Below are 14,048 nucleotides of genomic sequence, written 5' to 3'. Positions count from 1 at the left end.
TATAGTTTCGCCAAGTCCGTCCGTCCGTCCTTCCTCGGTTAATCTCAGAGACTATTAGTGTTAGAAATCTGTAATTTGGCGTGGGTATAAATATTTATTACGCCGACAAAGTGGTGAAATAAATTTTTTTTTAGGGTAGCTCCCCTACATGTAAAGTGGGGACGATTTTTTTTTTCTCGTCTACCCTATAGTGTGGGGTATCGTTGAATAGGTCTTTTATAAATGCTGTGGGTGTGGGTCATAGAGCAGAAACAAAGAGGAGTTGGCCTAAGCAACTGTGCACTGTGATTTTCAACTAGGTCCTGACGTCATCACTGTGGGCGGGGCCTTAGTTAGTATGCTGTCTGCGTTCGTCAGGTTCACATATATTGAGACTCGTATTATCGGTGTGTTTTCGCGTTTTTAAGAACAAAAGGATGAAGTGTTGTGTTTTATCGTGTCAAAGTTATTCAGACAGACGTTCTGATGCTATGAATGGTATCACATTTCATTTGTAAGTAATTTTATACGTAATTATTAAAATAGTTCTAGATTATTGACATCTAGTGTGAGATAGCTGAACTATGTAGTGACATCAATATATCGATGTTAGGTCGCTAAGCGAGTAGTTTTGCTACTAACCCGCAGATGGAAAATTGAGAAGTGGGCGGCGTTCCACAACCCCTCACCCCGCAAAATGTCACTCGATATTTCATAGGGAAATCTTAATACAACATCTCCTCTTTGTTTCTGCTCTATGGTGTGGGTACATCATTTTTCGATTTCTAGATCCGTTTGTAAAATATGATGTTTTAAAGTGCCCCCCCCCCCCCCTATCGGATTGTGGCTACGGAACCCTACACTGCGCGTGGACCGCCACGCACTTGACCGGTTTTTTTTATTTATTTTCTTTCTTCGGAATAGTATTAGAAATCGCTTCATGCATTTCCAGACACCTAGTATCGTGACGACTGGCGCCCCCTGCCAGACACCCAATTTATTAAACTCTAGGTTAGGATTCTGTGATCTATGGTTGAGGACAATGGGTAGAGGAACTTTCAGCTTTTATAAAACAACGAAGGTCTGGCCCTCACAGGCTCTTTCTCTTAAAGGGCTTTATGTATTATTTAGACACAAAATCTTCAAAGTTACGAAAATGGTTACTTAATTAAGATTTAAGAACGGAACAACTACAGTAATTAAAGAGTAATTGACACAGATTTGTATTTAAATAAACATAAAGTATTTGCTGTCAGGGTCTTTGAAAGTTTGTTTTAATTGATGTCTTACTGATTAATGCAAAAATGCTGGCCCTAACGGGGCTCGAATCATGTTATAAAAATGACTATATTTTTTATTAGAATAAAATCTATTACCACATAGAAATAACTCCAGACCAAATATCAGCTACGGCGGCACGGAGACTAGTCAAACGCGGGAGATATATTGCACAAGTGTGTAGAATGGAACACAGGTGCACTCTCTATTCCCTCACTCTCTTCGCCCGACGGGACGGAAAACCAACACGACCGGAGTGAAATCAGACGCAGGACCGACGGCTTTACGTGTTCTCCGAGGCATGGGTGTAAAACACCGCCCTTCTTAACTCCGGGCTAGTACGTAATGTATTGAAAATTCCAATACCTATCTAATTTTTTGACCCAATCCGGGAGTCGAACCCAGGACCTCGCCACCTGGAGTCATACATAGTAAGCTCACTAGACCAACGAGGCGGTCATAGTACCTACGCGACAGGTCGAGATAGCAATCAGGGTGTGAGGCGGGGGGACGCGACGCATACCAGCGCCCGCACGCTCTCGCACCGGGTTAGCGCAATGGCTGTGCGGGTGTGCGGAGCGTTCCCACCCCGATTGCCATCTGGACCTGTCGCGTACTATTAAATTAATATTAAAATAAACTAGGTCAACGGGAAGTAGGTACCCTATAGGTTTTCTTGACAGACACGACAGACAGATGGACAGACAGACAACAAAGTGAACCTTTAAGGGGTTCCTTTTTTTCCTTTTGAGGTACGGAACCCTAAAAACATGTCTGCAGTTCAAAAATGTGAAGAAAACATAGTTAAAAGTAACTTTTCTCTGTTTTTCAGGCTGCCAGTGCTCTTTTCACACTTGACGGGGGTCGTGGAGAAGAATTAACCAGGAGACTAGCCCGAGGCGAGCGGAGAAGAAGGCGATGTAGAGCGGTTCTCGCTCTTATAGCCCTGCTGCTACTGATTGCTGCCATTCTTGCTGTGGAGCTGCTCATGTCGAGGGGACAGCGGGTTTTTGGGGCAGTGCTGCGCTGACCCGTTCTTAATGTTTTGGTTGGTAAAATTACTTGTTTTATTGACTCTGTATGACATTGGTATTAGTCCCGCAAATTGCTATTGCGCTGGAACCATGTCTCATTAACATCGAAATGACGTCATTTTGACGTCAGCCGAAATAAAAATATACCATCAGCTCGAAACTTCAGTCTAGTGCTGACGTTACTAAAATGGCGGCCACGCATTAGCAATTTGCGGGACATATATTATCATGATGACAATAAACGATAGGTATGAATATTGTGGACAAAGACCAATAATTATTACATCGTACATCCATGATTATGAAAAACAAAAGGTTTAGTTAGTTGGTCACAAATCATAAATTGTGGAGGTAACTGCCATTTTTTTTTCAACAGAAAAAATTATAACATTTTGTGACAAAAATGATAATAATTTGAGTGTGAGAGTGTGAGTTACGATTTGAATAGCTTGGAGCTAAGATTATGGAAACCTTTTTTTTAATTTATAGACTAGCGCTTGTCTGCAATCAGATCTGGCGGAAAGTGATGATGCAGCCTAAGATGGAGCGCGCTTAGGCTTGCAGAAACTAGAAAGAGTCCTTTAACTAAATGGATAACCTATATAATTAATTATTATTGATGGTGCGATCAAAGGGTCAGTTTTCCGAACTGCGCGGTAGTAGATTCTTGCAACACCACAAGTCGGCCCAGAGACAGTCGGCCTAATCCAATCTACTCTAAATTAGCCTGTATGTTCTACGATTGTGCAAAGGTGTCCCTAGTGCCTACTCCCTACGGGCTATCTTAGGATTTTCGTCAAAATAGCAGACAGATAGACACATATGGACATACCTACTTATTCACTTTCGCATTCACCTATAATATTAGTGTATAATTATGAAATCGACTAAATTCATATAAAATGGTTTATAAATGTTATAACCCCGATAGATATTATTTTACATATTCAAATGCCATTTTCTTCAGTTTCAGGAAATTTTCTCGACAAATTGGATCAACATTGAAAACAATAATAAGCTACTATTCTGACATCCTGATCTCACTGAATATATTCCTTAGATTTCTTCTTATCTGAATTTATGTCGATGTGCTTACCTACTACCTAATAATATTTAATTTCCATAAAAAAATTGCTTAGTTCAAATTCAATACCTAGCGTGTTAACACATGACGTGTCAACAGATTAAAAAAATTAAATAGAAATATCAATAATTGGCCATTATATTGTTAGCGAAGATGTAACGGCGTTGATATGACCTTTCGTTATTCATTTTATTTATTTATATCTTATTAGAACGGCAGTGCCACTTACACTAACTAGTTGATTAATAATAAATTTAAATACAAATAAAGGTACAAGAAAAAAGACATAAAATACAAAACGATAAACAATCAAAGGATTTTGAATATGTACGCTGAGAACATTGAATGACATATTCATGTAATGCTCTCAGCGTACTTCAGTAACTCCCGAACCAGTATTATAGACCCATCATTAAATGGGTCCCATTGAGCATTATTGTCCAAAAGCGCGTTGAACGATGCTAATGAACGGGGTATAGGTGACATAGATCTAGCAACAGTGCGATGATGTGTTCATAGCGTAAGTGTAGTATACCTACCTACCTACACATTAACCAATTCGAATAATTGTAATATTAAAACAATAAACTTTTCCTTTTCCAATAAACTTACTTTAAGTATGAGTTCTTATTTTTTTATGGTAATTTAATAATTAGTGGTGTATTATATGACAATATTATCATATTTTACGCATAAGATATATATGCATGGTATTGTTATATAACTCAATACATAATTTCAGGTAAGTAGCTGTTTGCACTACTTTATGTCGATGCCGATTTAACTTTCTATAAAAATGCCATTTTAATGTAGGACGAATTTAAATTAGTGACATCTGAATCTTCTCGTAATCAGAATGTAAAAAATTATAATAATTAATTAAATATTACTGTTTTAGCGATTTATTATAATTTGTAATATATTATTTTCTTTTTAAATATTATATAATAATGTAAATATCGTAATAAATATGTATACCCATTAACATAACTTTAGGATATTTATTTTCGCTGAGTTCATGATATAATATTATGTATAGCTTTTATAATATGTACTTACCTATACTATATTAATATCAATTATTTTGTGATGTTTCGGCTGTCTGTACAAAGTTACCAATGCACTTTTAGTAACCAAAATTATTAAAGTTCTTGCATCGAAAGGCCATTCTTTTAATATATAAAAATATTATAATAATATATTCTTATAAAAATATTGCAAGTAGATTATAAGTTATTTTTATTTTACGGCCATATGTGATAATTTAGAGTAAGAAAACTTACCCAGTACCTACTTATATCATGTAATATATGAAAGTTTATTACAGATTTTCGTTAATCGAAAATAAAATAAGTCAATTTAAAAATATACCTGATGTTATGATTAAAAATATAATAGTCGATCAGGGAATGTATGATATAGATATTTTTAGGGTTCCGTACCTCAAAAGGAAAAAAGGAACCCTTATAGGATCACTTGATTGTCTGTCTGTCTGTCAAGGAAACCTATAGGGTACTTGCCGTTGACCTAGAATCATGAAATTTGGCAGGTAGATTGGTATTTAGATTTATTGTGCAAAATTACGTGAACGTGTGCAAAATTACGGAACCCTCGGAGCGCGAGCCTGACTCGCACATGGCCGGTTTTTTTTCCACATAAGAGCTGACCATCGCTTTTTTCAAAATCATTATATTATCGGCCTATTTATATGTAGATTTAAGTAAATGAGTGCCTTAGATAAAGTTAATAAATATTTAGTATATTTTTTAATTAGGTCAAACAAATGATAGAATATAATATTATCTATGTAAAAAAGACGTATAGATAAGTTAGATACATATCTAAATTTCTAAAGTGAAGACTAGGACACTTGATTCATATTAATTGTATAGTACGAGACAGGTTGAAATGGCAATCGGGGAGGGAACGCCCCACACACTCAGACAGCCCCCGCGCTAACCTGGTGCGGGTGAGCGCGAGTGACGTGCGGGTGTGCAGGGCATCCCCTCACCTCATATCCCGATTGCAATCTCAACCTGTCGCAGACTATAGCTATCTCATCTACTCTTATGCGTTTATATCTATCGGTATACCATATTATATGAACTTAACATGTCCATATACAAATGTGTCACTGCGTCAAACTATTATCTTTTCTACTTGAAAGTCTATAATAATATGTAAAATTAAGCTAAGAATGGCAATATGGATTCCTCTATCGAAATATATATTCATATCAATAGGCCTAAATATCAGTGGCGAGGGGTGAAAATCTGAAAAAGGGAAGCCGGAGCAACAAAAAAAAGTTCTTACCTAAAAAAATATCAGCTCCACACCACCGTCACCGATTCACCATTTATTTTGTAAAAGCACTGGTATTTTCAAAATCTTTGTGACTTTGAAAAAAGCCTTTTTATGTTGCTGTGAGACACATCTGTGCTTGATTGCTTTATTAAATACACACTTAACCCAAACCAAATCAAAAACTAAGTATACCTAACCATTTTAGTCTTTAGTTTCAGTCAAATTAAAAGATAATCATCAAAGAGATTCCAACACAATCGCTAACACATAAAAACAAATGTAATAAATAGAAAACAAGGCCAGAACAGTCATTTGTATTCGAAAGGAATATGCCTGTTCTTTTTTACGAAATGAGCTAAAATCTAAACATCTACTTAATTATGTGAATTTAATGCCATTTCTTATGTTGAATTACCAAACTGAAACTAAATCAATATTAACTTACACTTATTAGAATTATTAATCATTAACCCCAATTTATTATACTTAAGTATATCAAAATAACATAATCACAAACTTTAAAATCAAGCGCGCATGATGCTTCACCTTCACGTAAACAAAATATGTATCAAAGCGCCCTACAAAATACAAAATAGTAGTATGTACCTGTTGAAACAGTACTGTGAATACAATTTTTAATTTGGAGGTGTAATACAGTAACCCGGCATGCAGCGGCTTATTCGTGTCAAATTTGTCTGACCTGTCAGAGCTACAAATTCGTATTTGCTACCGGGCCAAATTAAATTGGTGGTTCTCGTCCGTAAAGCAAGACAGACGTTGTTCGCTTCCTAGGGAAATGAGAGAGATGGAATGCTAAGAAAGCGCTAAGGCATAACCCGATGTTTACCGGGTTGTTTGCGAGTTTACTATACTATTATATTAGCTTGTTTATAACTATGACTTGATGCATAGCATAGATTTTATTTGATGTTATTATAAATTTTTAGGCAAATTAATTTCGTACACAGTACGTAGCATGCATTTGGGCTTTGGCCTACATTTATGTCACTAAGTACTAGTAGTACCTAAGTACTTACGCTATATGCCAATTCTGAAAGGGAAGCCGATGGGAATCGTGTTATATGGACATTTCGCCACTGCTAAATATACACAAATATGATTATATTTGCTGACAAATGGGCTGACCTTATGGGTCATATCTTGCACTTTTGTGAAAATTTATAATTTTGCTTTTTAAAATTTATAATTTTAACAATTTTTGTAAGTATGTTTATGTTAGTTTGTACTCGTAGTTTAATTAGTGTAATTGGCTTTATGGCCGTTCTAATTCAATAATAAATAAATAAATAAATAATAATAATACATTTGTGTCATATCATATTATGTCATTCATTATTCATAAAAATAAAATGTACATAATATATAAATAATATCATATTTGTTTGTGTGTTTGTGCCTTGTACATTTCTATACTATGATGCGACCAATTGCGGTGAAACTTTGTAAAGTTGATGGCACTATTTTAGAAACCTTGTCGCAAGTCCCAACAACAACTGTTATACATCATCAACGTACTACACAGTGGTAGTGTACGACTCTTATTGTAATTTAGTTGTTAGTTAACCTTGCATCAATACAATAATTAAGTAAATCAGATTAATAATTGATATTCAATTTTGATAGTGGAATGCATGTGCTTTGATAATAATGCTTTAGTTTTTAAGAATTATATGGTAGCAGGTAAGTAGTATTTTGTAATATTTATGTGATAAAATAAAATAGGTACATTAAAGCTCAATTTTAGTGTAATAATTAAGGTTAAAGTTATGACGTATTCAGAAAAAGTTGTATATAATTAAACAAGTAGTTATATCAAAATTATTCTAAAAATATGTGTGACTATGTATATTTCTTTGATAAGTTCTTTTGTATATAATTGTTCCTTGGTTATCATCACTTCCTTGTTCATCTCGATTTAAATATAATAAAATATATTAATTATTCAAATATGAGGCACAATTATTTTATAATTAAATGTTTCACTTAATAATACCTAAATCTACAACTAAAGATGAAACTGTCTCAGTGCGAAAACCAGCCCAGTAACAGAAGAAAACAACATTTTAAATAGCGTGATTTGTAGTGTTCAACACTGAATCCGAAGAATCTGAATAAAATATTCAGAAAAATTAAATATTTTTATAGCGATAAATAAAAATAACCACAATTTATATAATTACCTACTTATATTTAATATTATAATTTTTGGAGATATACTTATTGCTTGGCTGGATTAGGTAATTTTATTTCGTGATAAAATATTTTGTTTAATTTGATCGGCTGTATGAAATATTATAGTTATATTTTTTGTAATATTTTGCACTTAGTGCTTTTTAGATTGTGTAATAAAGATATTATATTATGAAAATGATTTAGTTTTATTTTATATCTTTACTTTCTGAATAATAACTGAAAGAGTTCAAAGTACCTATCTTTTTTAAACTTTTGTAATAATTAAGTAGTTACCTACCTACATTCCTATAAGTTTTAAGCTTTGTGAACCAACTACGGTTGAATATTTTGATAATTAATATCCAAATATCCAGAAAGGATATTTAAGTATTATTAATTTCAATCGTTAGATAACTTTAGTGATTAAAATATTGTAATATTATAACAATTAATCGTCAGCGAAGACTACTCCGTCAATTTTTTGATCCTGCTCGTTCATTGGAACCTTGTCCACGACTTGGCAGTTAAAAGCCACGGCTAGTATCTGTAAAATACACAATTGGTATTATCTAACATCGATATGTCATGTTCGTAATAATAATAATTGTGGGTAAGTAACTTATACATAGGTACTCAGGATCAAATATTTCCCTGATGAACTCGCTACGGAGGCGGAGGTCGTCGGCTCGCTTCGCTCGTCACCTCCCCTTTGCTCCACTTGGCCTCGTAGGCTCTCACCAAGTCACCACCCCTGTGGCTTATGGGAAGTTTTGTCGATCTCAAAGATAGAGAAAACTCTCTACGAAACCGCTACCTCTTTCTAAAGGTCGATGCACAATATATCCTGCCGGGTACTGACTACTGTGCCACGATTCATCTGTGCCCTTATAATATTTGCGAGTGTGTTTGTTTGTTGGTTTATTGGTTTGTTGGTTTGTCCTTCAATCACGGAGCAACGGATCGACGTGCTTTTTGCATGGATATAGTTAAAGGAGAGTGGAGTGGAGAGTGACATAGGCTACTTTTTACTCATCCCGGGAAACCAAAAAGTTCCCACAGGATTTTTAAAAACCTGAATCCACGCGTACGAAGTCGCGGGCATCAGCTAGTAGTAATCATAATGATTTTGAATTATCGATATTTGGACCCAGTTAACTACATGAGTCGTGTTCACGATGGGACTGCGATGCTGAAAGTCCAGACTCCAGAGATGAAGTTCGATACGCTGTTTACCGTTTTCATCATCATCATCAACTGATAGACGTCCACGTCTGGACATAGGTCTCTTGTAGGGACTTCAACACGCCACGGTCTTGCGCCGCCTGAATCCTGCTCCCTGCGACTCGTCTGATGTCGTCCGTCCACCTAGTGGGGAGTCTTCCAACGCTGCGTCTTCCAGTGCGAGGTTGCCATTCCAGCACCTTGGGACCCCAATTTATCGGTTGTACGAACCGATTTCAGCATGACGAGAATGCATAATCACCTTGGGTGGATTAGGATTCGCCCGTAAGTGGGTGATGTACTTGTCATAGTACCCGCCCCCGTGGCCCACTCGCCCGCCGCTGCTGGAGAATGCGACGCCCGGAGCGATTATCAGATCTAAACCTAGAAGCAATAGGTAAAAATATGATTGCGACTGATAAAGGGTGCATGAAGAACGAGTAGGTAGTGTTAAAGATATCAGTTTAAACCACAGGTTTTAACAATCCATATCCATACTTAGACTTCTCTACATAGTATAAAATAAAGTCGCTTCCCGCTGTCTGTATGTATGAACGCGTAGATCTTTTTAACTACGCAACGGATTTTAATGCGGTTTTCACCAATAGATAGAGTGATTCAAGAGGAAGGTTTATAAGTATAGTTTAATATTGGTTTGTGTTAATTTGTTGAAATATGACGATATTTGAACAAAATGTCGAAAGAAATCAAGCTTCCATCGAAAATTAACAAATATTACGCGCAACAAAACGAGACGGAGACGGTGGTCGCATTATATATTATTACTTCTAAATCCATGCTTCAGACTATGTTGTACTTACTATAACCTGTTAATTTAAGTTTAATATGACATTCTTACTGAAAATCGAAACTATTTTATATTAACATACTTGTACCTACTTAATATTACTAAATTATTAAGAAAGAAGAAACTAATTGACATTATAACAAACTTAATGAAATAGTGCGATCAATCAATAAATAAAAATAATTTCGATTCAAAATGAATGCCCTATATAATTACCTGATAAAATCTATTATAAAATAATGTAACACGTAGTTTGCATGTAATTGTATAATAATTATATATTTAGCATGTATGTATTGTTAATGTACCTAACTTTGCAATGCCCTAACGGAAGCTCCGTTACCATGAAAGCAAATGAATAAATAAATCATAAATCATAAATCATTAACTCGCATTTATAATATTAGTATGGAAGTGACACTACATAAGTATCTACACTGCCGCCCATGCGAAGCCGGGGCGGGTCGCTAGTAATATTATAAAAGCGAAAGTGTCTCTGTCTGTCTGCTAGCCTTTCATGGCACATCCGTTCAACCGATTTTGACGAAATTTGGTAGCTTGCATGCCGGGGAAGAACATAGGCTACTTTTAGAGAGTCTTTTAGAGAGTTTTTAAAGAGTCCCCACGGAATTTTAAAAACCTAATTCCACGCGTACTAAGTCGCAGGCATCAGCTGGTTAATAATAATTACCTTTATCTAACGCATCTTCCCTATGCTGATCCTTCGAATGCTGCTTTATCCCGTGCCTGGTCAAAGGCATGGTCTGCTCATCATCAGGCTCCAATCTCAGCATCTTCATCTTCCCCCCAGCGTACTGGGGCACGAAGGCAGCCGCCCCCTTTGCCTTGATGTGGACTATCATGGGCTTCGTGTCGATCTCCTCGTCCGTGCTCATAAATATGGCTATCCTTTGAGCTGATTTGTAGAATGGGTGGTTGATTACCTGTTTTTAACAAATATTATACTAATATTATAAATGCGAAAGTGTGTCTGTCTGTCTGCTAGCCTTTCACAGCCCATCCGTTCAACCGATTTTGACGAAACTTGGTACAGCGATAGCTTGCATCCCGGGGAAGGACATAGGCTACTTTTTGTCCCGGAAAATCAAAGAGTTCCCACGGGATTTTTAAAAACCTAAATCCACGCGGACGAAGTCGCGGGCGTCCTTTAGTATAAAATATGCGGTATAAGTCCGGAAAATTGCTATTGCGCTGGAACCATGTCTCATTAACATCGAAATGACGTCATTTTGACGTCAGCCGAAATAAAAATATACCATTAACTCGAAACTTCATTCTAGTGCTGACGTCACTAAAATGGCGGCCACGCGCATTAGCAATTTGCGGGACTTATAATGTGTAATGTTCGACTGGGGTATGAGGGGAGAGGACGCCCCGCACACCCTCACGTCACCCACGTTCTCCCGCACCGGGTTAGCGCGGGGGCTGTGCGGGTGTGTGAAGCGTTCCCTCCCCGATTGCCATCTCGACCTGTCGCGTACTATAACTTTTCGGAGTTCAGTACGTTTTAAGCAAATAAAATACCTATCACTTGTTTTAAAGGTGAAAGAAAACACCGTGAGGAAACCTGCATGCCTGAGAGTTCTCCATAATGTTCTCAAGGTGGGTGACGTCTGTCAAACCGCACTTGGTCAGCGTGGTGGACTATGGCTCCTTCTCATTCTGAGAGCAGACCGCTCAATAGTGGATCGGTCTTAGTCGATATGATGTTGAAGCAAGCTTTCGACGCCCTGGCTCAAGTGGTGAGTGCTAAAAAGCCTAGGTAGGCATTCCATGACCTACCGTACCAAAGCTCTAATTGCATGGATTTATACTTGACCGACCATACAGTTTCATTGCATGGATCTATTAAACAGGTACTTAGGTAAATATCAAGCTTCAGTCGGATGAGACTGTGTTTATTTACTAACGTGTTATCACAAGCGCAATGATAACCTTTGAACCTAATCAACGTCAACTATAAATAAAGTCATTTGAAAATTACATCATTCAAATAGAATAGGTGGCAGGTGCTTCTAATCTTTAGGGTTCTATACCCGAAGGTTGCCAACGATGGTTGCCAAAGATCCTATAAAACCTTTTTCTCTGGAGATACGGTACCCTAAAAAATTCTTAAGAACTTCTTACTTTTTCGTAAACAATTTCAGACTGTCGCTTCTTCTCGTCGGCAGATAGTTGCGCGATTTTGGTCGCAACTTTTTCCCTCAGGGCTTGCTTTGCTGGGTCCGGTGTGCGACTCATTCTGATGGATGAGCTGAAAAATTATTATTCCTTATTATTTGTTTTTAAGGTTCCGTACCCGAAGAATAAAACGGAAAAACTAAACTAACGGATTTATTAACCTCTTTAAAAACCTATAAAATACCAACAATAGATGGCGCTTAAACAGATTAAAAACGTTTTTTTGCTGCAAAAAAGGTACCTAGTTCTGTGGTTGCAGCTCACCTAAGAAAAATGTTAATAATATGTTAATAACCATATTAACATTTTAACCAAGTGAAATATTAGAAGTAGTCTTACCAATAACAATAGTATAAGAGATTCCGCTGCCACATTCACTCACGGAATAATAAAATTAGGTACTAATACAAGATACGCAATAAAATATGTTATCACCGGTAATCACCAAGTCACAACCACAGAGTACTTTTAACATATGGGTCACAACTCACAATCCGAACAATTTTTCATGGATACGTGGTCATATTTTGATCTGTTTACTAAATAGCGCCATCTGTTATGTACTTGTTAAACTATGATATAGGACTGCTGAAAATGAAAAAATTCAGTACGAGTAGAAAGAATTGTTTGGCGTCATAGTTCTAGTACACGATTATAGATGTCCCTCCAATCGCTTTTCAAATGTTGTTCAAGGTTTTAACGCTTTTTAGGGTACCGTAGTAAAACAAGGAAACCTTATAGTTTCGACCAGGCCGTCTTTCCGCCGTATTTATGTTGTGTGTGGGCTGTGGCACAGCCATAACTCTTAGCTGTAAATTAAGCACAGTAATTTGTACCTATCTTCTAAACGGCTAAACCTATTTCGACGGGACTTTCACAGATATTAACCAAGGAGTACCATAGGCTTGACTAGGCAGACTTTTTTAACCGACTTTCAAAAAAGGAGATCTCCGAGATTTCTGAATTTGGGATTTTGTAACAACTAACAACCTGAATCTACGCGGACGAAGTCGCGGGCATCAGTTAGTTAAAAATAAAGGTGTTCCAGCGTACAAAACGTCCTGTCACAATTCCTTTACAATGGCTTATAATTATTATTGTTTACCTCAGACCTTGGGTTAGGTGTTGACAGAAACTGTATCTCGCTGGAGATAAGCTGACACTAATTATTAATGCTCACAAGATTAATGTTATGATGTGATAATGTCTTGAACATTTAGGTTATACTAGCTTATGCTCGCGACATGATCCGCGTGGACTTCATAAATTTTGAACCCCTATTTCACCTCACCTGATCGGTCAGTCAGTCAGTCAGTCAGTCACCTTTTCCTTTTATATATATTTTAGACTAATTAATTTGTACTCTTCACGGGACAAAGCCGTCGAGCTTGCGTGGGGATAAAGGTCCAACAGATAGAGGCTTAGTGAGATAATTAATGAATTAATTAATTATTGTCCATTCAGCTAAGCCTAAAGCGTTATATTTCGATGCCTGAAGGCAATTTTCATTTGATTAGCAATAACAACTTTTAAATTAAATATCATGATCTAAATACCTACTGAGTCTGAAAGTATTTATTCGAGTCTCGGAATGAGATAAATACGACAAAACAATATTTCATATTTATACGAAATTTCAAGTACATAGGCGCTTCTGCGATACAGCGAATGAATTAAATATCAATTTAATTATCTCGTGGGGGCTCGAGCTCTTTTTGAGGAAATTTCGAAAAGGGTTATCGAGTCAACCGGGGACCCGAGAGCTGGCAGCTACCTTGGACAAAGAATTAGTTTGGCCATCCAAAGGGGTAATGCTGCCAGCATCTTGGGTAAGATAAAATACCTCGCTGCGGTGGTCCCGGTGAGGTTATATATATATATATATATATATATATTTATATATATATATATAAATATATATATATATTTAATTTTTATTTTTAGC

At 36.5% G+C, this 14,048-nt stretch overlaps 2 protein-coding genes across 2 annotated transcripts in view; one reads left to right on the top strand and one right to left on the bottom strand.

The window, feature by feature from the left end:
• Positions 1–5,622, top strand: part of LOC117992015 (uncharacterized) — a 64,074-nt gene extending 58,452 nt beyond the window's left edge. The window contains exons 6-7 of the mRNA XM_069505473.1: positions 2,090–2,305; positions 3,259–5,622. Of these exons, the coding sequence (XP_069361574.1) occupies positions 2,090–2,287 (198 nt within the window). The 3' untranslated portion in view covers positions 2,288–2,305; positions 3,259–5,622. The remainder of the gene's footprint in view (positions 1–2,089; positions 2,306–3,258) is intronic.
• Positions 5,623–6,894: 1,272 nt separating this feature from the next.
• Mthfs (methenyltetrahydrofolate synthetase) lies at positions 6,895–12,583 on the bottom strand. Its single transcript, XM_034979476.2, has 5 exons — positions 12,443–12,583; positions 12,050–12,176; positions 10,593–10,845; positions 9,356–9,477; positions 6,895–8,416 (listed from the first exon to the last, which is right to left on the bottom strand). Exons 1-5 carry the CDS (start codon positions 12,475–12,477, stop codon positions 8,321–8,323), a joined length of 633 nt encoding a protein of 210 aa, XP_034835367.1. The 5' UTR covers positions 12,478–12,583; the 3' UTR covers positions 6,895–8,320.
• Between the last annotated feature and the right edge of the window lie 1,465 nt (positions 12,584–14,048).

The sequence above is a fragment of the Maniola hyperantus genome, chromosome 20 (genome assembly GCF_902806685.2).
Source record: "Maniola hyperantus chromosome 20, iAphHyp1.2, whole genome shotgun sequence".
Classification (NCBI taxonomy): Eukaryota; Metazoa; Arthropoda; class Insecta; order Lepidoptera; family Nymphalidae; genus Maniola; species Maniola hyperantus.
The sequence above is the reverse complement of the archived record's forward strand: the minus strand, read 5'-3'. Positions and strand labels throughout refer to the sequence as shown.

Bases quoted from the DNA above. Each gene is read 5' to 3' on its own strand.
- Mthfs (XM_034979476.2), bottom strand. From the start codon at position 12,477: ATGTGGCAGCGGAATCTCTTATACTATTGTTATTG. The intron at 10,846-12,049 runs GTAAGAAGTTCT...TGTTAAAAACAG, and splicing joins CTGAAATTGTTTACGAAAAA to GTAATCAACCACCCATTCTA. The intron at 8,417-9,355 runs GTGATTATGCAT...TGTATTTTACAG, and splicing joins CGAATCCTAATCCACCCAAG to ATACTAGCCGTGGCTTTTAA.